The sequence below is a fragment of the Staurois parvus genome, unplaced genomic scaffold (assembly GCF_062004578.1).
Source record: "Staurois parvus isolate SC_StPar_1 unplaced genomic scaffold, SC_StPar_1.0 ptg000381l, whole genome shotgun sequence".
In the NCBI taxonomy this organism is placed as follows: Eukaryota; Metazoa; Chordata; class Amphibia; order Anura; family Ranidae; genus Staurois; species Staurois parvus.
In genome coordinates this window covers 2345476-2370526 of record NW_028318177.1, presented here as the reverse complement: position 1 = coordinate 2370526, position 25051 = coordinate 2345476, and the positions used below count along the sequence as shown (strand labels likewise).

The window sequence follows — 25051 nt, the reverse complement described above, 5'->3', positions numbered from 1 at the left end:
ACAGGCAGTAAAATATGATCAAAGCAAAAAAGGACCTGCATTAGTGTTGTTGACTGTAGTGTACAGAACTTCCCAAAAACAGCATGTCCTATCTCTATTAGGAAATGAGAATATGTCATTATATACTATACAACACACGCATGCACACTATACAACATAATAGTCCCCCGATTTACAAAACACTCATCTGTCAGAGCCACAAAGGAATCTTTTATTTTTTAGCTATTTCAAAATAAATAGAGTTTACCAAAGTAACGTAAACAGTGTTTTATTAATACAAAAGAAATATACATTGGGTATACAAATGTATCGTAGCTATTGTGGAAACAATTTCGATTTTTAAATAGCTATCAATTTACAATAGATTTTGTAAGACACAAAAACTAGTTAAGAAGTATTGTGAACACGACTGGACCACTTACAAAAAAAAAAAATGTTCTCTTTGAACCCAAAATAATGTTAATTGCCTCCACGTTAATCAAAAACACAAACAATGTGATTGCCTTTTACATTTGTAAAGGCCGACCTCACCTAGATCTGATTACTCAGGTTGGTCTGCTTTTTGGCATGTTGAATCACATGCTATATCTATACTTTTTTGGAGGTTCCAGTGGTGAGATAGCTACTACAGTGCCTAGTACACAGTTTTTTCATTCAACCCAGCGGGCTGAATGAAAAAAAACAAACAAAAAAAAAAACGGAAGTGCTCAGGAGGAGAACCTGTAATAACAATCTGATGTTAGTGCAGCGTTATCCCTGCTAAGCTATCGTGTTCTTCAGGGGGACGCCTCCCACCCCCGCAAGAACACACCAGTCGGCGCTCTCAACCATTGGATGAGAGCACTGATCGGATGCCAATCAGTAGACCTTTTTAAGTCATGCCCCATCGACAGAAGCTGGATGTTCGGCTGGCTTCTGTTGGACCGGCTGCCATACACACGGGCCAAATGTCGGACAGTTTCTATTGAACCAGCTGATACCGCCGATTTTCGGCCTGTGTGTACAGGGCTTTACCAGTACTGTCTCACTATCATTATGCAACTAAATGATGGTATCCTGATCTAAAGGGCCCCCCACAATGAAGTCTATACAAAAGAAAAGTGGAAATAAAAATATGGCCATATGGGGGGTGAGAGAGAGACAATCTACTACAGAAGATTATCACCACTGGAGTCTCCAGAAGATGCTGCATGATTCCTCCCACAAGTGCCCATCTACCACTGAAAACAGTTTAAGATGTAGCTTAATTTTGTATTATAACATATATAACAGGAAATGCTCATATTCTAAATAAACATACACATGTATGCACTAGTGCTCACTGTTCTCAATGCAGTGACTGCATTATGTCCACAACTATGACTGTGTGTAATTAGTTTTAAATGGGGCAGCATAATCTGTACATATTTATGCCGTCAAGATCACAGTCCACACCAAAAAAAAAATCCGTAGGTGTTGATCATGTGTTCCTGACTACATAAAAAGGTAAAGTAGACAAAAAGTAAGACATTATATTTAGTATGACTGCACTGCCACATAAATCTGGGTATCCCAACAAATCAATACTGAGGCATTTCTTGTTGGCGTTTGTTGATTTTCCACTTCCAGTACACTTCAGAAAAAATTGCACCAAGAATAGTGACAAGTGAAATAAAAACAACCCATAATTCATCTAGCAATCGGTGGCTAAACCACTTATTAATCCTAATTAAAGAAATGTAAGTATGACCTAAGATGAAGATGAAGAGGGAAGGTTAGGAGGGAGAAAGGACAGGGAGTGGAGAAGAAAGAAAGGGAGAAAGGACGGGGAAATGAAAAAAAGGAGAGAGAACAGGCGGAGAAGAAAACAATATGGGGAAAAAAAAACAAGGAGAGATGGATAAGGAGGGAATAAGAAAAGGGGGAGAAGAAAAGACCAGGAGAGATGAGGAAAAGGAGAGAGAAAGAATAGGAAGAGAGGAGAAAAGACTGGGAATGATGAAGAAGAGACAGGAAGAGAAGAAGAATGGCATGGAGAAAGGACAGAGAGAGAAGAAGAAAGAAAAGAATAAACGCCATGAAGAAATGTCAGGGAACAGAGAGAGATGGATAAAAGGAGTGAGAAAGAAAAGGAAGGAGAAAAGACTGGGGGAGATGAAGAAAGAATGGGAACAAAAGAAAAGGTGAGAGATAAGACCAGGAGAGATAAGGAAAAGGAGGGCAAAGAAGAACCAAGATGGAAGAGGAAGGAACTATTTTCTCTGTCCACAAGGAATCCTCCAGGATCTCTTATTGTAGGGCAAGGTTGCTAGACTCTATATGTGGATGGGCATAATTAATCCATGATTATCAAATGAATTTTACCATGCCTGTCTGTAAGGATATTAGGTTTTTTTTAAACACAAATCCCCTGAGTTCAGTTTTAATTAAATACTTTTACTATAGGTTCAAGCCACTGGTGACTAAGCCCACTGAACCTCATGAAAAGAAACAGTTTTGAGAGCTCCTCCCCTCGAATGGTTCTGGGGTTCAGTATTACTGACCTACAACAGAAAATACTTTATTATAAGACATTGAATGAACCATTTTCTGGATGCTGAGCTGATTATTTGAAATCATAAGTATCTGGTAGTCTTTCTTCACTGATACATATACCATCTGGACAAGGATTGCCACTCGTTACTATATAGCAAGAACTTGCACACCAACTGGGCTCATTCCCAATAAGTTAAACATCAACAAAACTGTGACACGCTGCTACATAGCACAACTAATGAAATCTATTAGGGTTTGGTGAGACTTTTATATATAAATATATACACACAGTACATGATAACCATTTCACAAATCCAGTCCTCCTGGAATTGCCATATATATATATATATATATTTAGAATACAACAAAAATGTATATATTATTTACATCATGCTTTGGAAAAAAATGCTTTTTCTGGTGTAAACAAAGAAAGCAAAGAAACAGCAAGGATATAAAGAAACATGGACATACCATTTAAAAAAAGTGAACAAAGCATTTTAATACAAAAATGCCTATAACAAGTGCATAGCATATATTGAAACAAAACAGCTTACAGTGATGATGCTTCAATGGCATTGTATCAAAACTGTACACTGGAAATAACTCTGTGACTACTACTTACACAAGGTATGTTCTACAAAAAAATGATATTTTGGCAGCTGGCATGGTAGCAGTAGTGGTTTGTTTTGGGTTTCAGTAAAAGGAGCTGTTTGCACATCCTCTACTTTGAAATGCATCATTGTTTCGTTCTTTCAAGATCATGCTTTTTCCTAAAAATGAAAAAAAAGTGCATGGAAAAGAGCAGTGAGTGATTTGGTCCAGATTCTATGGTCATAAACTGATATAAGGTAAATAAGGTAAGAGAGGTATATATTTTTCCGATATGTAATGATATACACTTGAGCTTATGAAAACTGCAGGAAAGGAATAGGAGGTGGTTTATTTTTTAGAAAATAGGTGGCCTCACTAGGTAACACCTCATCTTTTCTCCAGTTTCCATAAATACGATCCTCTGATTACTCAAAGCTAACATATTCATACCACAGGATAAGCTATTTCCATAATTAATATACAAGCATGCACTCTACCAAGGACACAGGTTCATAGGTACCCCAATTAAATGAAACATCAAGTACTTTCATCCAGTGAGTTCTCATTTAAATGTCTAGAAGTTAGAAAATGTTTTGTTCCATGTTCTGTATTAATGCCTTCTATTCCAATAATAAGTTTGTTTACTATAGAAATATAAGGACCATTTTGAAATGTATGGCCTTTTTGGAGAGTAATGTCGTCCATGGAATAGCATCATTGTAGAACCTGGAATAAACAATGACGTGTCATTAGCCGACCCTGATTCTACAGTTGCTCTCCATACAGGAAGTAGTATTGCTCTCCTTACACAAAGTAGTATTGTAGTTGTTGCAGTGTATACCTATAAAGTGAAAGTTCACCTTAGAATTGTGACCCAAACTAAATCCACTGGGTCCCCTTATGTATCAACCGCTTTGAGTGTGGACAAGGACAGAGCTTATCCCACCTCTAGATATCTAATCAAAAAGGGAGAAGTCCTGGAAGATGTGCATCTCTGCAAAACCCTGTAAGGTGTATGACAGCCTTGGGCTCCATCCAGGTCACACCCACCAAACCTTAGAATTACTATATGAACATTAAACATATATAACACATTTACCTTGAGGAATGCATAGCACCATGTTTGACTTATGTCTAAGCTCCGGTTGTCCAGCAATCTGCACTGGAAACTGCCAGTTATAAACAGAGGCACCATGCAGCTCATGGGGTTGATTTACCAAAACTGGAGAGTGCAAAATCTGGTGCACCTCTGCATAGAAACCAATCAGCTTCCAGGTTTTATTGTCAAAACTTAACTGAACAAGCTGATTGGCTACCATGCACAGCTGCACCAGATTCTGAGTGTTCCAGATTTATTAAATCTCCCCAATGGCCTCACTCATTCCTCCTCATGCTATCCAAGACAGCATCAGGGCACAGAGGAAGACTGTTCAAGCAATGTCCATTCAGAGGACATAGATAGAAAGAGGGGTGCTGAGCAATAGCATGAGTTGCATGGTTTTGCTGGTAAGTCTGAGGTTTCCAGTGTGAATTGCTGGACATCCAGAGCACGGACAGAAGTTCAACATGGAGCTATCGAGGTACATGTGTTACATGGTTGTGTAAAGTTCATTGAGAAATTTAGAGTGAACTTCCACTGTGAAACCTTTTTAGCAATAGAATGCTTCCTAGTTGGAAATAAATGAACAGTACATTTCAGCTGTCATACACACTAATTGTAAGGTATGTAGTACAATGAGATAAAAATATCAAAGTGTAATAATATAAAGACCAGTCCCTAATCTCATCCTGTGCACAACTGTCACAACCCTGGGCAAGTCAAAGTGATGTAGAGATGGCCGAGGTTACCTTCTTTGAAAACTGCACATCAAATGATCTAGAATTATGGACAGCTAAAGATATATGCGCAACATGACATTTTCTATAAAAGTTACACTTAACCCTTCCTGCAATGTTTGAGTATACAGTTTTCACTGAATGCAGTGGCTTACCTTGGGTGGGGGGAGGGAGGCTTAGGCGTTACACCTAGGTTGAGGGTGCTCTAAGAACATATACCCTGCAATCCCCAGGATCCCTGTCAACCTTAGCGACAGCGGCAGCTCAAACCAGAGAAAACGTCTCTTAAGCACCTCCTGGGCTCTAACGTGCCATATGACAGCCTAGAGGAAGTTTTGATATGAGCTCTGGTAATAGTTCCAATGCAGAGGAGAACATTTAGTAGATGGCGCTTTCTGGCAGAGGAGGTTTTTTTTTGTGTGGGAGGTTCTGCTGGGGAAAAGTAGGGGTTTTGCATTGCGGGGGGGAGGGTGTTTGCTGGGGACAAGTGTTTTGCTGGTGGACGTATGTCTGTCGGGGAAATGGGATTTTTGGGAGGAGGGACAGATATTCATTGGGGCTTGGAAATAGAATAATGGAGGGATTTTTGCTTGGGGGAAGGGAAGGAGGAATTGTTGGCTGTATATTGTCACAATTTCCCATTTGTTGTCTGCATATTATAACAATTGTCTGTTGGTTCCCTGCGTATTGTCAAAATTGCTCATACATGGTGACAATTGCTGGTTTGTTGTCAGCATATAGTCTCAACTGCCAGTTTGTTTCAGTATAGTGTCACATTTTTGCATTTTTTGCCCATTTTCTTCCTACATATTGGAAGTATTGCCCATTCGTTGCATAATATAACAATCTGCTTGTTGTCTGTGTATTGTATGATTGCCCGTTTGAGGGCAATGTATTGTCAGACAAGCCACTAGGCTTGTCACTATCAAAGCACACCACTATTCCTCATGTATCACCACGGTGCACTATATGTACCATTATTAAACCTTTGAATCCAACTTTATTTAGCGTGTCAATATTATCATCCCCACTTTTCTCCATGGCACTCAATTTTATTTTTGCCCATTATTAGTATTCATTTCTCAATTTTGAGAAAATACTTTTGATGTATAGAGGAACATCGGAAAGGGGCTTGTTAAAAAATAGGACCTGGGTAGCAACTAAGCTAGGTACGCCAATGGCTGAAAGTAACCCCTGATTCCATTTTATTTCATCCTATTCTCAGTTTGCAATGCCCATGTTTAATCACAGGTTATCATTAAAGGACCCAGTAACTAAAATCTGGCCACTTTGGCAACCATTACATTAATTCAGCATAATGGAATATGATTTAGTATATTTCACCTAAACAATATTCAGTGACTCTGAAAAGCTTCTGTGAAGGTTCAGATTTTGGCTATGTCTATTCCGGCTACGCACAGATGAAAACATTATGTTGCAGCCTGCAACTTTACATTTATGGAGCTGCCGAAGATGGACAGTTTTGTAATGGGCCCTAAATGTCCCTTTGTTACTATATGTTTTTTGACAGATTTGGCAGGTTATTGGCATACCAGAAGGGATGTTTGAGAAACTTTGCTGAGCTCTAGCAACCAAATTCCAATTGTGACAAATCTCATCCTGTGGTATGAAGCTCAGGCCTTGACCGCTTTCATCACTATCGTCCACTGGTAGGTTACCTTCTTCACTACCACCATCCGAGTCCCAGGAAGAGTGGGAACTGCTGGCTGACTTGATGCTCGAGGTGGTGCTCAAGTCCAACACAACGCTGTCATTCATAGAATCAGCAGCAAAGCTGTTTAAACAAGAATCTCTAATCTTGTTCAAGGGGTAAACCAGACTCCCTGTTCGGTTCATTCCTTTAAAGATCACAGATGTCTGTCCAGGGTTCTTTAATGGCAAGTCCTGGAAACGATCCTTGGACATCTCTTTGACAAGAAAAGGAATATTGTAAGGACTGTTTTGCATTTCTAGGGCATCTTTGGTCAGTAGTTTATGATGAAGGTTCAGATTAGAACTGTGCCTGTGAAAAAAAAAAGTACAAATAAATAAACTGTAGATACCAGAACTTGTTCATTTAAGAACTTTCATTATTATTCAATGGAAATTAAAAGCAATCGTTTTCTATTACAAGGCCGCTGGGTTGTTGATTTTGTCCATGTATAGGAATCTGATATTTTTTACTTCCTTCTCTTCCATGTCCTTTTATTATAAGAAATATAGTACCATTCAAAAAAGATTAATATACAGTATATATCTGCCCCTACCTAAATGTCAGATTTAAAGCCCAAGTCCAGGAATTAGAAAAAGTCTACCCTCGAAGTGAGCCTCAACCACCTACACTGAAAGGGTTAACCACTCATTATGTCTATGGGTACTGTAATGAGTAAATACTTACCTTATTCCATGATCCAGCAGTGCCCTGTCAGCCGCCTCTCTAAGGCACTCCTGGACAGACAAAATTATTGACATAGAAACTACGATGGAGGCTTTTGCCACTGAGAGTGTGTGTAAATCTAACAAGCCGAATGTCAGCTGTCACATGGAAGTGATCTGGCACTTCCACAAACTCTGGTTACTGCAGATCCTCCCCAAACACCCCCACCACGTTTCCCACGCTCCACACACCCACTGGCGGAGGCAGGACTGGCATGGCAGGTGCCCCTAGGTAGAGGGAGAGAGAGATCAGCGAACGTCCTGTTACTGACCTGGAGGAGATCTGTAATACAGGGTTTCTCAACCAGGATTCCATGGAACCCCTAAGGTTCCTCCAGAGGTTGCTAGGGGTTCCTTGAGCAATGAGCAGTTTCTGACTCTCAGATAAGCTCCCACTTACACCATTTATCTTTTTTAGCTATCTGTAAAGGGGTAATTCTTCCCCATGACCACAAGTTTTAAGGAGCATTCTACCCACTGATCATCACACTAATGTATCATGAGTCATAGATACAATAACTTTTAACATAGGTTTCCTGAGAACAGAAAGGTATTTCAAAGGTTCTTCTGTCTTGAAAAGTTTTAGAAAGGCTGATGTAATATGTAATTTCCGTTTCCAGATGTCACTGTCTCAAGCCAGTATGGCTGAGTAAGTAGCTAATTGAACACGGTCTGCATTCTATTAGCTTCATTGGAGGACAGGAGATACATAATGGGTCTTTTTAGACCTTAGTCTTATTAAAGAGAACCTTTATTAAGAAAAATCTTCACATAGTAGACTTTTTGTTGCTTATGAAAAATTAGAGAGCACCGAAGTTTGTGGCCACTTCATGGGTGCACAGAATTTTAAGGTTTGACATGTTAGGTATGCATTTACTCAGCATAACCTCATTTTTATACTTTAGAAAAAATGTGTAATTGACTGCATTTGTGTATTTTTTTGTTACTGAAATTTTCCATTTCCTAACCCACTGCGCTAATATTCTGTGACATACAACTTTGGAACTAACACCCCTCTATGTTATCTGCTTTCTGAAAATATAGAATTTTGGGGGGTTTTACGTAATCTTCAGACCAAAACAAATGTTTTTAGATAAACAAAAACCGCAAAAATGGCTCTGGCAGTGAAGGGGTTAACAGCTCTGCATTGTATGTGATAATGGAGAGGGACTGCCCACAAACTGGAGCTTCTGGGAGAAAGGTGCAGCATCAGAGTTGGGAATAGGGCAAGTAACAATGGCTGTTTCTCTACCCCTTTATCCTGATAAGGAGCAATTAATCCTTGGGGTGCAGGGAGGGAGGGGCACTGCAAGGGTACATTTTGTTTTCTAATTTTGGAGTAAAGATTTAGCTTGAATGAAGCCTCAATTCACCAACTAGTAAAGGCTATATACCGCTTTACTTTATTCCATGAATGTACAGTTACTGAAGGGCTTAAATCTTTTTTTGCAAAGGTGTGATGACCCTCAATGTAGTTCTTGAAGATTTATTTCTATTAAACCTGAAGCATAAGACTTCATTTTTTTTAGAATTACAGAATTCATTCAAGCTACGAAAATGTGCAATTTATGTCTCTTACTAAAAATAAACAATTTTGTTAATGATTTACTTTTGTTGAACAAAAAAATATTTCAAACAAAATTTGTAAAGCCAAGAAAGTGCCCAGTTTTCCCTGCACATATTTTATACCCCCTCGTGTGTTCTGTGTAAACACATCCCCCATTATAACTTCATGCTAAGAAGAGGTATCATTTCTTTTAACAGAAAAACTTGAGATGCTCAAACTTGGCATTATGGCTTCCTCAATAGCCACAAGGGATATAAATCCACTTTGTGTGCAATGAATACCTTTGCAAACATAGATATCATCTTGAAAGTGTAGCAGTAACCTCATTACTGAGCTGCTCGTAGCTTTTGCCCACCCACTAAAGGCTGCCCGCAGAGAACTACTGGATGGGGTGTAGACAAGACCAGTCACCCTGCACATGAAACAAGAGCAGCAGTGACTGGTCTTCATTACAGGAAACTCTTGTACAACGTTTAAATAACACTGGACTACTGCACAGAAGATTCAAATAAGAATATACATACACATTCTTTTCATGTCAAGCAGCACAGTGGCTAAAACGTTAGCACATCTGCCTGGCAGTAGTAGGGTCGTTGGTTCAAAACCCAACCATGGGACCACCTGCCTGTAGTTTGCATGTTATCCTTGTGCCTGTGTGGGTTTGCTCTGGGTACTCTGCTTCCTCCCACACTCCAAAGACATGCTGGTAGGCTAATTGGATCTTGTCTTAATTGTCCCTAGTATGTGTATGAATGTAAGTTAGGGACCTTAGATTATACGCCCCTTGAGGGTCAGGGACTGATGTGAATGTACAATATATATACTGCGTAAATTGACTGCGCTATACAAGTACCTGAAATGAATAAGTCCAGCTGGTTTTAAACTCAAAATGCAAAATGTTTTTTTTTACCTTAATGCATTCTCTGCATTAAAGGTAAAAAAGGCCACACTATCTGTTCCATTGCTCCCCCCCCCCTCCCCTCATCCCTAAAAACGTACCCGACTCCTCTCCCTGCTCCAGTGTCATCACGGCTGCAACACTGCTCTCCTCTCCTGGTCTTGAAGGAGACACTGAAGATAGAGGGAGCCATAGGCTCCTTCATCTGTCAGTCACACTCCTGTAAGGAGGGAATGGGGCACAAGCACGGGTTTTAGCAAGGGGCAAGAGGGAGAAGGGGACAAAACTGCCAAGAGGAAGTAAGGGACCACTCTATGTAATATCATTGCACAGCAAGGGTAAGTATAACATCTTTTTTATTTTAAGAAAAAAATAGATTTAATATCATTTTAAGGTGGATGTTTTCAAAACTTTCATTTTATTAATAGCTGTATCAATACCATTTCTATAGCAATGTATTTTACGGTCAGCAGATTATACACTTGATTAATCATGGGGGCCATTTCTTAAGAAATGCATAAAAGTGGGATTTTTTTTAAATATGCCCTTCACCCATTGGTCCAGAGGAGAATCTATACTTATTTTAAATATTTTTGTTTTCAAGGTACCTTCCAGGCTTCACCATGACATACAGCACAGGAAGCTTTTCTAAGAGTGAGTCCAGTGTGAGCAGAAGTAAAACAATTCTCTCCACAGACAATATTATATAATAATGAAACACTACATTTTCAAACTTGGTGACATGGTTTGATTATCAGTGTCTCATGGGAAATGTACAAAATATCTGATGCATTAAGGCAGGACAAAAGAGGACCAATGACGCAGATTATCAGACATTTACAAAGTGATCACATCCTGAGTCATAAATTCCCTTACCTCTGCTCAAAAATCAAGCATACCCCCTGACCACTTGTAAGCATGTGTTTTAAAATGTTCTGTGGGAATGCACTAAACTGTCCACTGATGTAGCCTACAGCTTCTACCTTCCTACTGGCTAACAAACGTGAAGGATTCATTAAAAAAAAAACAAAAAAAGGACAAAACGTGTGGCGCAAAGTGATGATACAGACTTTGCATCCAATTTTTCCATGAATTAAGCATGACTGGTTGCTTTTGAAAACACCGCTTTGGTGCTCGTCTTCTGATGTCCAGCTTTTTTTAATCAACTACTCTGAGTAATCTCAGTATGTCAGGTGTCTGGGCTCCTGGTCTGTACAATCTCATTTCATGCTTGGTATGCTCAGTAAGAGGCCATTCCTACTATCACATTACCACAATACAAATTACATGCATTACTGTGATGCAGTGGCATTCATCTTGAATGGTACCCCAATGCACTTTGCCAACACGTGTGCTGCAGTGCATTGAGATGCATGGCATCGCATTAATGTGGTAAATGCATTCTTTTTGATGTATGTATTATGTATTCCATATTTCTATCCCAACATATTTCTTTTAGCGGACAGCCGAACTCTTATAAATAAAAAAAACTGTTTATGTGTCTCCCTCTCTTAGGTCTAATCTCAAAAGAGGTCTAATCTCAAAAGATTAGACCTTGGACGCAACAAGATCCCACTCCACACTGACTGGCTTTTGGCTGTTCGAGGCAGCGTTTATATTTTATCGAAATAAAAAAAAATGTATCAAAATAAAAAGTAAAGAACCGTCTAATGAAAATAAACAAAATATTAATATTAACTATTACTAATGATAATCAGGCTGCATATACAGAAATAAATATGTCTCTTTTATAAATTTTGTTTTTATCTAGCAAGTACTGCAGCGTGCGTTTAAAAACCCTGTGCTGGAGCACGTAGGAGAGTTGGACTGCTGTGCTGGAGCACGTAGAAGAGTCGGACTGCTGTGCTGGAGCACGTAGAAGAGTCGGACTTCTGTGCTGGAGCACGTAGGAGAGTCGGACTGCTGTGCTGGAGCACGTAGGAGAGTCGGACTGCTGTGCTGGAGCACGTAGGAGAGTCGGACTGCTGTGCTGGAGCATGTAAGAGAGTCGGACTGCTGTGCTGGAGCATGTAGGAGAGTCGGACGGCTGTGCTGGAGCATGTAGGAGAGTCGGACTGCTGTGCTGGAGCATGTAGGAGAGTCGGACTGCTGTGCTGGAGCATGTAGGAGAGTCGGACTGCTGCTCTCACAAACAAGCAGCAAGCCCAGCTGCAGCTCTCTGAACAATGCTGTATATAACTGCTCAGGGATTGATAGCAGTGTTGATTTAGGCAGTGTTCAGTGTGGTGTCAAGATTGCATGAGAGCTGAGCCACCGCTTGCGTGTGACAGACATGGTCTGACTCCTGACTCCTTAGTGCAGTCAGCAAATTGTAAAAAAAAAAAAAAAAAGCATATTTATCACCTAACCGTTGCATAACAGTGGAGTTCCAGACGTTTTTGTGTTTATTAAAAGTCAGCAGCTACAAATCTGTGGCTGCTGACTTTTAATAAACACACATTTACCTGTCCCAGGGTCCAGTGATGTACTCACCCGCACCATCCCTTCTCTCCTTCTTCTCTTCACGGCGCTGGCATCTCAACTGTGGGCACCAAGCTATGACAGCTTGCAGGTTCACAGCTGGGTGCCCGCTGCACATGTGCAAGTTGTACTGGGCATCCTGATTGGTCCAACAGTCTTCTGGAACCTGTGAAAGTTCCCAGGAGACTGCAGGAGGAAGGAGGGGGCCGAACTTACGGCTCACTTCAGTGGGAGCGGGTGACTGTCAAAACCAGGTACCCGCTCCCCCCTCTCCCCCAAAAGGTGCCAAATACGGCAGTAGAAAGGGGAGGAGGCAAACAAACAGAGTTTTTCCAATTATGGGTGGAACTCCGCTTTAAGGTTTAAAAAAAAAACCTGTGCTGATTGTGTCTGACGTTGGGCCATGACCCTCACACGTTTTGGTCCTCCTGAAGTCCGATTCTCCAAACTAAAAATACTGCTTTTGCCACCTTACTACCTTCATGTACTAATAAAAACAGCGGGTAGACAGACATACATTTCTGGAATGTTGTTTTTTTTTTTTTTAAATGGCAATCAATGACGTTGTGTACCACCATGTGTACAAACGGTAAGCAGACAGTGCAGAATACAGGCAAAATTCACACAGCCATTTAGAGTGGCCAATCACTGTGCAGATGTTTACACTTGAGAGCCCTCCCCATCCTCTCACAATGGAGAAAGGACAAGAAGGAGAATTTTAGCAATTCGAGATTTAATGAATGAAAGGTAAGCAAAAGCAGATTCAAGGTGGGGGTTTTAATTATGTTGGTTAGTTTGTTTTGTAACCAATTCACCCCCCCCCCTTCTCCTGTACATCCCATCTCCATCCAGTCTCTGTAGTAGCCTGTATAAATTATACAGGATTTATAGTATTTGCTTTACTTCCCTTATCATGCACATTACCCCCCCCCCCATACACTGTATGTGACCTGTGCATTGAACCCTTCACCCCCTCCTCCCTCCCTGTATATGTCATGTACATTTATGTTCAGCTTTATCCGGTGCACCATTACCAAGCCCATGTTTTAACCGCCTCAATAACAGTATTCTTCTTTTCCAAAAAATTGTGGCAAAAAAATTGAGAGCAAAAGTTGTAATGTTGAGGTGTTTGTACTGTCTTGTCATTATTATATTTAAAATAAAGAGCAAGGGACATCTTTTCACAATTTGTGGTGTATTTTCCTTTATATGGTAAAAAAGGGGTTATTAAATACCATTCCTATTTGTCTAAAAAAAAGGATATAAAATGAAATTTGGTACAGAGTTGTATAAGTATCAAACTATTGCAGTAATGAAAACTGAAAAATGGTCTTGTGATAAGGGGTAATTACAGGCTGGTACTCAAGTGGTTATTTAACATTGCTGAACCTCCCTGAGCTGGGCTGTTAATCAAAACAGTGTTGAGGAGGGAGTACAACAATTAATTTCCCATCACTTCCTGTACCTGAGACAGTTGTGACAAATAGAGAGAATGGCTCCTAGACTCTAAGTGTTACGCAACCTTTTTTTTTAGCAAAGGCACCCTTTAAAGTTATGAACAATCTTGAGGTTCCCTTTAAAATTATGGACAGTCTCAAGGCACCCCATTCTAAAATGTAAAAACTATTCTAATAGTTTTACCTAATGCAGCAACACCCACACTGAGCTAATTTGACCCTATTACTGACAGAGTGGGGCAGGGGAGGGTCAAACAAGGATGCTGTGCAGGCGACCGACATCCCCCATATCAACTGATGGCATCATTGGTTGTTAGGATGCTGGAGGCTAGAAGGTTGTAACAGTGAACAATGAAAACCCCTGGCTTTGTGTAATTAAAAGGCATGCTTGATCCACCTTCTGGCTTGTATACAATTTTTGGGCAATATTTAGGCATTGTGCCTGGGCACCCTGGTTGAAAAAGGCTGTCTTAGAGGTGGGAACATACTATAGAAAGCATAAACAATATGACTGAGAATTTAACAGTTTTTCAAACTATCCAAGACTAGAAAAAGGTTATGGATTACATACAGTGCATCCAAAATGTATTAACTTTTGCCACATTTTGTTATGTTACAGCCTTATTCATAATGACAACATAAAAGAAGTTCGTTTTTAAATCTTTGCAATTTATTAAAAATAAAAAGCGAAAAAAAGCACATGTACATAAGTATTCACAGCCTTTGCCATGACACTCAGAATTGAGCTCTGGTGCATCCTGTTTCCACTGATCATTCTTGAGATGTTTCCACAACTTGATTGGAGCCCACCTGTGGACAATTCAGTTGATTGGACATGATTAGGAAAGGCATAAACCTGTCTATATAAGGTCCCACAGTTAACAATGCATGTCAGAGCACAAACCAAGCCATAAAGTCCAAGGAATTGTCCGTAGACTTCCTAGACAGGATTGTATAAAGGCACAGATCTGGGGAAGGGTACAGAAAAATCTCTGCAGCATTGAAGGTCCCAATGAGCACAGTTGCCTCCATCATCCGTAAATGGAAGAAGTTTGGAATCACCAGGAATCTTCCTAGTGCGGGCCAAAATTAACAATCGAGGGAGAAGGGCCTTAGCCAGGGATGTAACCAAGCACCCGATGGTCACTCTGAAAGAGCTCCAGCATTTCTCTGCGGAGAGAGGAGAAACTTTCGGAAGAACAACCATCTCTGCAGCACTCCACCAATCAGGCCTGTATGGTAGAGTGGCCAAATGGAAGCCACTCCTCAGTAAAAGGCAAATGACAGCCTGCCTGGAGTTTGCCAAAAGGTACCTAAGGGACTCTCAGACCATGAGAAACAAAACTCTCTGGTCTGAAAAAACAAAGATTGAACTCTGTTGCCTGAATGCCAAGCGTCATGTCTGGGGGAAACAGGCACCACTCACCACCTGGCCAATACCATCCCTACAGTGAAGCATGGTGGTGGCAGCATCATGCTGTAGGGATGTTTTGCAGCCGCAGGAACTGGAAGACTAGTCAGGATCGAAGGAACGATGAATGCAGCAATGTATCCTTGATGAAAACTTGTTCCAGAGTGCTCTGGACCTTAAACTGGGGTGATGGTTCATCTTTCAACAAGACAACAACCCTAAACACACAGCCCACATAACAAAGGAGTGGCTACTGGCCAACTCTGTGAATGTCCTGGAGTGGCCCAGCCAGAACCCAGACTTGAACCCGACTGACCATCTCTGGAGAGATCTGAAAAAGGCTGTGCACCGACCTTCCCCATCCAACCTGATGGAGCTTGAGAGGTACTCCAGAGAATGGGAGAAATTGCCCAAAAATAGGTGTGCCAAGCTTGTAGCATCATACTCAAAATGACTTGAGGCTGTAATTGGTGTTAAAGGGGCTTCAACAAAGTATTGAGCAAAGGTTGTGAATACTTATGTACATGTGTTTTTTATTCGTTTTTTATTTTTAATAAATTGCAAAAATTTCAAAATGAACTTCTTTCACATTGTCATTATGGGTTATTGTTTGTAGAATGTTGAGGAAAAAAATTAATTTAATTCATTTTGGAATAAGGCTGTAACATAACAAAATGTAGCAAAAGTTAAGCGCTGTGAATACTTTCTGGATGTACTGTACATTTTAAGAGTGCACAATCAGATTTTTCTAAAATGCCCAAGTCTAATGCCCCGTACACATGATGAGAATATCGGACGAACGATCGGCCGTTTTATTTTCGCCTGCTAGTCTCACATCGAAAGTGAAAAGGTTACTAAAGATACGAAAATTCTCCTATGAAAGAAAAGAATTTCGAAAGTGATGTATTGCGTTGTATTTGTATTGTATTTTCAGACGACTACTGTACTGATTAAACGAAAATCGTACGATCTGGTATCGTACGAGAAAAATGTTTGCGCTTGTCCCTTTGGATATTGTCGTACGAATTGTCATGATCGGCTCTCAAAAGCTGTGTACTAACGATCCGATATCGGACGATCAGTCCTCGTATGAAAATTTTCATACGATTTTCTTATAGTGTGTACGGGGCATAAAAGGCTCTTTAAAAGCTGTAAATTACTTACACTACTGATGCACAATTTGTGCTGTATAAGCAATTCAGTGTTTTAAGTGTTTAGTACAGAAAATACGTTAATGTGACTTTACCTGTCTCTGCTCCTTCGAGATGGGAAAGCAGCATTGCAGCCATCAATTGTACATAAATGCATTTCTTTGGGGTGCACATTTTTGTAATGCATCTTAACACTGTATGGGTTTTTAAATGCTTTTTTGCAAATCTCACAGTGAAAGCGGTTTTCATCCTTAGGGGTTTCCAAATGCTGTTCTCCACGTTCTATGTTTGCAGAGTCACTAAAGCCTGAGCCCTTGTTAGACATAGCACCAAAAATGCCTCCGCTCAAAGGGTAAGGCCGAAACTCAATACTGTCCTCAGAATCTGCGTGTTTTGGCTGTTCTTTATTATACAGGGAGGGGTCAGCCAGCTGCTTGACAACATTAAAGTGGTTTGAATGTTCATATTTATTTTCACTGGAATCCACTTTCAGTGCCGGCTCATGTTTGAAGGGATGAAATTCATTTTCAGAGTCAGAAGACATATTGTCATAACTTTTATCCATAACAGAGTGAGAATGTTGCTCCCCTCCGTTCAGGGGCTGGAATGAAGCTGAAGAGTGCACATGATCCCTCTCTAGTCCACCTGGATTCTCTGCTGAACCCTCCATATTGTTATCACAGTCATCTAACAACTGCTCATCGTCCTTATGTGATGAAAGTTCCTCCTCAGAATTAATACTTTCTGTGCTTTCAGTTGGTGTAGTCAGAGTTTCCTTGTGAATTTTGATTGGCATACTAGATTTTCGAGACTTCTTTTTTGGCGCTGTGTCTAATGGCAAGTCAGGAGATACCAGTTTTTCACTGACAGGTGAAGAGATGACTGGAAGAGAAGGAAGTATGCCAGGAGTATTAGCTATCTCAGCTGGGGTAACTGGACTTCGGTAAAAAGGCAGGACAGGTTGAACAGTTTTTAAGTTAGGGATAAGAACACAAGACTGTCCAACATTAGGCAATCCAGACGTCACCTTTGATTCAGAGACAGGACTTGCATAATTATTAGGCCTGTTATCTGAAGAAGGAGCTTTAAGTCCCAACCTTTTGTAGTCCTCTGATACAGAGATCATTAGTCCATTCCTCAAATCCTTGTCACGATTGTTTCTATTCATTGGCATATGAAGTCGTGGGTTAGGGTTAGAACTGTGACGATTCCTGCTTCGCAGTGAGCTGAAAACCATGTTGCAACCCTCAATTGTACATCTGTGCTTTATCTTCAGATGGACAGCGTTATAATGAATCTTTAATGTTCCTTTGTCATAAAAAGTCTTTTCACAAGCTGTGCAGAAAACACGTCCCTTTCTGGGTCCACACCCATTTCGGTCACCAGGCTTCAGTTTACCTTCAGGGGAAACTGATGCCACATCATAGTTTGACACTGTGTTGTGTGAGCTAGAGTCACTCAACAGGCTATCATCTTCAGCTTTGGTCATAACATCATGAGCATTTATGTTAGACTCATTCTCTAAATGAAATGATGCAGAACTGGAAGCCAAGAAGCTGCTCTCAGAGAATGATATATGGGCATCTTGTTTGCTCTCATTTCCTCGGTCTTGACTTCTTTCAGTTAGTGGCCTCTCGGGCGGTGAGCCAATGAGTGGTGGAGGCAGGGGGCTAAAGAACTGAAATGGCAGCGTGAAGGCCATGTTATTGATCATGTTCTCAAAGGGATGTATGGAAGATGGAGATACTTTCTCTAGTGCAGGAGGTACAATAGGACTGCTCCTGGGATTGCTGTTCTCAATGAATGCTCTGATGTCAGAATTTGATCTGGCAGGGGGTATAAGCACAGTGTAGCCTTCTTTTTCGTGGATTGCCATAAGTTCTACAATGGACTTGGTTTCCCCAAAGCGAAGGAACTGCTGTAATGTAGCCAATTCTTCTTCGACTGTCATTATGGTCCAGTGATCTAGGACTTTTCCAGATGCATCCTACACCAAGTGAATGAAAAAAAAAAAAGGACTTTAGACATATATATTTATATACAAACTTCCAAGATTTTAAGGCAATTAACGATCGGATATTATAGTTCTAAAGAAAACATACTAAATGTCAACAAATTCCGAAAATGCGAGAAAAATTTCTGCAATTACCAAATATAATAAAATTCTACAAAATTAAAACAGTGCTACTGTTTTCCATACCTTTCAGCATTTACTTTTTGTCACTTTAGGAATGTTACCCAATTTATATAGAAACAAAACCAGGAAAATTATGGTTCCAACATTTTTCTGTTAAGGCCTATAACAGTTTATGCTGGTGAACTGCACTATTTTGATTTACCCCAGAGATTTACACACTTTAGAAATAATCACACTATTTGCATCCCATCAGTCTTGCAGAATCCATGATGAAAACGGGATAATCACTTAGACATTTCTAATCATGTGAAGCCATGGTCCTATACAAACAGCACAGAGGAAGGTGACACTTTCACTTTTCTGAAATGCATTGGTAAAGACTGAATTTCTACCTTTTTTTGCAATTGAGTTTTGGTTCTCTGAATTCTTGCTACATTTAATTTGACTTTAGCTTTTTCCCACTAATCACACTCTTCAGCAATCCAGTGGACTTGCTGTATGTTGTCAGTCTACATTTTACATTTACTTTGGAATAAAATCAGTGGGGAACTGATCCTGAAACCTCTTCTTAGTGGACAGGCAATGAAATGTGGATCTGGAATTGTAGCCTATCCTTGCAAATATAATGAAGCTCTTATGCACAACATTATATTTATGGCTATACTTCAGCGCTCAAGCCTCCACAGGCATGGTGCCTTGGGGTATTCCATCTGCCTTGCTGCAGCGATGGGTCAGATCAGGTTAGCCAGTTAAATATATGAACTTTAACTTCTGTCTCCCAAGGGTTAGTTCAGTAGCAAGTTTTTGTTTTCAGCACTTCAGTTACTTCCAGGTATTAGTGGGAAAACAATAGCAATCAATTCAAAAGGAACTGCTATATTCCCCCAAGATCTGTTTGTTTAGGGTGTCGGACACTGCCCATATTTCCATTTTGCATGATTATAGTCTAACCAAAACTTTTGTTTAAAATAGATGCTTGGCCTTTATATCCAGGGGATTACATCTGCAAGATCTCTGCAGCAGAGAAATTGGTGTAGTCTGACTCCTCCTCCTGTAGTTTCTGTAAAATAAAACAAATGGAAGAATGCCACAGGGATATTAAGACTCCTTAAAACTGGATATCAGGAAAAGCAGACTTGTGAGTTCAAGTACAGGGAATCCCTGATAAAGTGCAGTGAATTTACCAACTTGCTGGCATCTACAGAAATCTAAAATATATAGTTTTGAATGTTAAAACTGAACTCTGGGACCTAAAGTGTTCATTCAAATACTGTACACTATATTGCCAAAAATATTGGGACACCCCTCCAAATCATTGGATTCCGGTGTTACAATCACCTCCATGGCCACAGTTGGCCAATTAGGCATGCAGACTGCTTCTACAAAACATTTGTGAAAGAATGGGTCGCTCTCAGGAGCTCAGTGAAATCAAGCATGGTACCGTGATAGGTTGCCACCTGTGCAATAAGTCCATCCGTGACATTTCCTTGCTACTAAATATTCCACGGTAATCTGTTAGTGGTATTATAACAAAGTGAAAGCAACTGGGAACAACAGCAACTCAGCCACATAAAATGACAGAGAAGGGTCAGCGCATGCTGAAGCGCACAGTGCGCAGAAGTCACCAAATGTCAGCAGAGTCAATAGCAAAAGACCTCCAAATCTCATGTGGCCTTCAGATTAGCACAACAGTGCGTAGAGAGCTTCATGGAATGGGTTTCCATGGCGGAGCAGCTGCATCCAAGCCTTACATCACCAAGTCCAATGCAAAGTGTTGAATGCAGTGGTGTGAAGCACGCCGCCACTGGACTCTAAAGCAGTAGAGACATGTTTTCTGCAGTGATGAATCACGCTTCTCTGGCAATCTGATGGATGTGTCTGGGTTTGGCGGTTGCCAGGAGATCGGTACTTGCTGACTGCATTGTGCCAAGTGTAAAGTTTGGTGGATGGGGGATTATGGTGTGGGGTTGTATTTCAGGGTTTGGGCTTGGCCCCTTAGTTCCAGTGAAGGAAACTCTTAAGGTGTCAGCATACCAAGACATTTTTGACAGTTTCATGCTCCCAAATTTTGTAGGAACAATTCGGGGATGGGCCCTTCCTGTTCCAACATGATTGCGCACCAGTGCACAAAGCAAGGTCCATAAAGACATGGATGAGTGAGTTTGGGGTGGAGGAACTTGACTGGCCTGTCCTGACCTCAACCCGATAGAACACCTCTGGGATGAATTAGAGTACAGACTGCGAGCCAGGACTTCTCATTTAACATCAGTGCCTGACCTCACAAATGAGCTTCTGGAAGAATGGTCAAACATTCCCATAGACACACTCCTAAATCTTGTGGACAGCCTTCATAGAAGAGTTGAAGCTGATATACCTGTAAGGGGTGGACCAACTCAATATTGAACCCTACAGACTAAGACTGGGATGCCATTAAAGTTCATGTGCGTGTAAAGGCAGGCGTCCCAAAACATTTGGCAATATAGTGTATATTAATAAAAAATATATAACCAAAAAGCCACACAGGGTATATAGCTACTTTGTGTGCACTCAATGCCTTTGCAATGCCAAATATTAGAAGTAGCAGTTACACATATTTTCCAAATGTTTTCTGGATGTGTCTCAAAATTAAACAAATCTGGATCACAGTAGTACTCTATGCTACCACATTAGTAAACTATTTGTACATAACTTTTTGGCCTGATAGACATCCCATTATATCTCTTGTAGCAAGGAAAGCCATGCTACATAAGGGAATTTATCCACAAACCAAGACCATCTCTCTGTTTGTAGAGAAATGGTTCTATGTTTTCCACATAGAATGGGTGTCTTCTTACATAGGAAACATGGGAATCTTTTATTCAAACTTTGCCTATAAATACCCACCAATTAATAATACACTGTTTCCAATACACTCAATGGTATCAAACTAGACTTAAGTGATGTTCCTCCAACTGACCCTCTACCTTCAGCTTAAATTAAGTTATATTTTAGATTCTAATAGCAGAGGCCTTCCCCCCTTCCTCCAACTGCTAGATAACAGACCAACCACCATCCATCCAAATACTGCTTAATGCTCATCCTTAGACCCAGTACAGCTAATCCAACCTTAAACTATGTTATTACAGTTAACACTGGGGATGATTTACTAAATGTGGAGAGTGCAAAATCTTGTGCGGCTTTGCATACAATCGGCTTCCAGGTTTTTTTCTTTGTCAAAGCTTAATTAAACAAGCCAGTTTAGTAAATCAACACCACTGTTATTCTTGCATTATTCTACTGGCCAAATGTTGTGGTCATCCTCACTGTCAATTGCATTATGTCACCAAAATAAAAAATCAGCAGTGCCATCCTCAATGTGCTGTACACATAGATGTGGGATGGACCCAATAGCTCCACTGACTATGGACTGCCTGTAGAAAACTACAGGGAGGCAGATGCCAGAATCACACACCTACTGAGCGACATAGACTGGATGTCGCTCCACTTCCTTAAACTGAACCTCTCCAAAACCGAGTTTCTTGTCTTCCCTCCAGCCCGGACACCACCCCCCATTGACTTCTCCATCACATCCAACAACGCCACCATCAAACCCGCCCTGCAGGCCAGAGTAATGGTGTCATTCTGGACTCCAACCTATCCTTCCAGCCCCAAGTCCAATCTTTAACTAACTTGTTCAGACTCCACCTCCGCAACATCGCCAAAATACGCACGTTCCTAACCCCAGAAAACACTAAACAGCTCATCCACTCCCTCATCATATCACGACTCGACTACTGCAACTCCTCCTCACTGGCCTGCCTCGCTGCTGGCTATCCCCGCTTCAGTTGATCCTGAATACGGCTGCCAGACTCATTCACCTTTCCAACCGCTCCGTTTCCGCCACCCCCCTCTGCCAATCCCTCCACTGGCTTCCGATTGCGCAACGGATCAAATTCAAAATCCTAACACTGACGTACAAAGCTGCCCACCATACTGCCCCGAACTACATCACTGACCTAATATCCAAGTACCTCCCAGCACGCACACTCCGCTCCTCACAAGACCTCCTTCTCTCTAGCTCCCTGGTCTCCTCCTCCCATGACCGCCTCCAGGACTTCTCCAGGGTGTCACCCATCCTCTGGAACTCCGTGCCCCAACCCATCAGATTATCACCTACTCTCCTCCTCCTCCACTCTTCCTACCACTCCATCCCCCACAGCTATCTCCTCCTGTACCACTATCCCCTCCCTCCTAGATTGTAAGCTCGAAAGAGCAGGGCCCTCGATCCCCTCATGTTTTGCATTGTATTGGTATTGTTCTGTCACATGTTCTGTCCCCCTTTGTAATGTACAGCGCTGAGTGAACTATTGGTGCTTTATAAATACTGTATAATAATAATAATATAAAACCAGTCACTCTGCCCCAGGTCAAAGAGCAGAAGTGACTGGTCTTTAATGCAGGAAACTCCTGCACAGAGGCAAAATGCAGAAGTTGTTTAATGCTCAACATTTGCACAGACATGGAAGAAATACACAAGGGGCTCCAAGATTCAAGTAAGAACACTCATGCCTCTTATATTGAGATGCAGTTTTTTTTTTTAGCCTGGTTTTCATCTGTAAATGTTATTTACAGCACAAATACATATTACTTTCCAGTAAAAGGGAGAGAGAGTTACATGTTAGTATTTCATGTGTAATTTTAAATTGATCAGTTAATGTAGGGAGAAAAAGCCCTGCACTTCAAGTTTAAGATGAGCTGCTCATTTAAGGCGAGTTCCATTTTCCCCCCATTGCAAGTTTAATAATCTTCCAGGCAACTAAAGATCAGAGAATAAATGAAGGCGTATTGATCTATAGCCAGCGTCCACAAAGCACAGCTGTAATTACACTTGAGTGTTGGAGTTATATCAAACTCTGGCCTTGTCTAACTTTTCCCAATAACTACAATAAATATTTTATCACAGGACTTGTATTTGATAGCCTACTGAGATTTTTCACAGTCCATGAAAGACTTTCCAGGTTGATGAAGAATGTATCATCATATTTTTTTCATGCTGTAGAGGTTTGGAGATAATTGATTCCATATTTTTAATCCCAACACTAAAACACAAGATTATCCAGATCATTAAATATTGATCTGTGTCATGATATAAGACCATAATGGAGCTTAGCATAAAAACATAATTGTAGCAAGTAACAGGAAGTGTAAGCTTCTTACAATGAGCTTCATTAGCATAGTATAACTCTGTTCTGTTATGTACTTGTAGGTTACACAGAAATGACTTCTACTATATATAGCGTGAACATAAAACAAATCTGGTTTTTTTTTTAATTGTATCGTTCTTTGCTGTACTGCCCTGGTTAGACAGCAAACAAGTAGCGACTTCAGATGTGGCTATCATTCAAGACACAAAGGGATTGATTTACTAAAACTGGAGAGTGTAAAATCTGGTGCAGCTCTGCAGAGAAACCAATAAGCGTCTAGTTTTTTATTAATTAATTGAACAAGCTGGAGTTAGAGGCCAATTGGCTACCATCCACAGCTGTGCCAGATTTTGCACTCCAGTTTTCGTATATTAACCCCAAAATGTAACAGATAGAATGAATGGCTCTCAGATCCATTTATAAGATTATCATTTTTTGTGGAAAAGGGAAGAACATGTCCCCTACTGAGTTTCTAAGTTTGCCATTGCCTTTTTCGGCCCAAAAGCAAATCTAGAAAGTTTTTTAGATGGCAATATTAGAATATTTTGAGAAGGATACTGGGATATGTGTGGTAAAACATTAGCATCAACAGAGACTTGGATCAAGGAGGACAGCTAGCAATTTTGTATTGGTTGCAATACAGCAAAGCATCAATTAACTCCTGCAAACCTTGGACCAGGTGAAAATATTGATAGTGAGGAAGATATTTTCTTAAAAAAATAAACATAGCTTTATGGGATGTAGTAAAATTACAGCAAAACATTATGAAACTCCAACCTTGGAGGATTACCAATGTTATCCTAGGCAAAGGCCATCAAAAGGAAAAAAAACGTGTTTTGCTTATTTATTACAGGTACTTATATAGTGCAGTCAATTTTGCTTTAAATATATACTGTACATTCACACCAGTCACTAACCCTCAAGGGGTGTACAATCTAAGGTCCCTAACTTACATTCATACATACAAATACTAGGGCCAATTTAGACAGGATCCAATAAACCTACCAGCATGTCTTTGGAGTGTGGGCAGAAACCGGAGTACCCACGCAGGCACAGGGAGAACAGGCAAACTCCAGGCAGGAGATGCCGTGGTTGGGATTTGAACCAACGACCCTAGTACTGTCAGGCAGAAGTGCTAACCATTTAGCCACTGTGCTTAGAGAATAAGGTTTTTGTTTAATAAAGGAATGCAGAAGTAGGCCTTGTACTGGCCAAAAATGCCAACTATGAAGGACACATTTTTTAAAAACAGCCTTATAAGATAGAGTTTTTCTCCTTTTTGTTGGCTTAGCACCAGTTTAAAGCATCAAAACCTTCCAGCCTTGGAGGATTGCCAACCTTGGATTAGCCATACAACCCAGTAATGGGATCTATGAAGCACCAAGGAAG

The 25051-nt window shown here is 40.6% G+C and overlaps 1 protein-coding gene across 3 annotated transcripts in view; it reads right to left on the bottom strand.

Moving 5' to 3' along the window:
• Nucleotides 1-252: 252 nt before the first annotated feature.
• The window catches only part of BNC1 (basonuclin zinc finger protein 1), a 60730-nt gene continuing 35931 nt past the window's right edge, over nt 253-25051 (bottom strand). Inside the window, exons 5-7 of one of the 3 annotated variants that reach the window (XM_089685712.1) lie at nt 16438-18329; nt 6495-6964; nt 253-3284 (exon numbers count right to left, since the gene is read on the bottom strand). In XM_089685712.1, the coding sequence (XP_089541838.1) occupies nt 3208-3284; nt 6495-6964; nt 16438-18329 (2439 nt within the window). In that variant the 3' untranslated portion in view covers nt 253-3207. Of the gene's footprint in view, nt 3285-3306; nt 6965-16437; nt 18330-25051 lie in introns of those variants that run through there. The other 2 variants (XM_089685713.1, XM_089685714.1) reach the window with 2 other exon arrangements.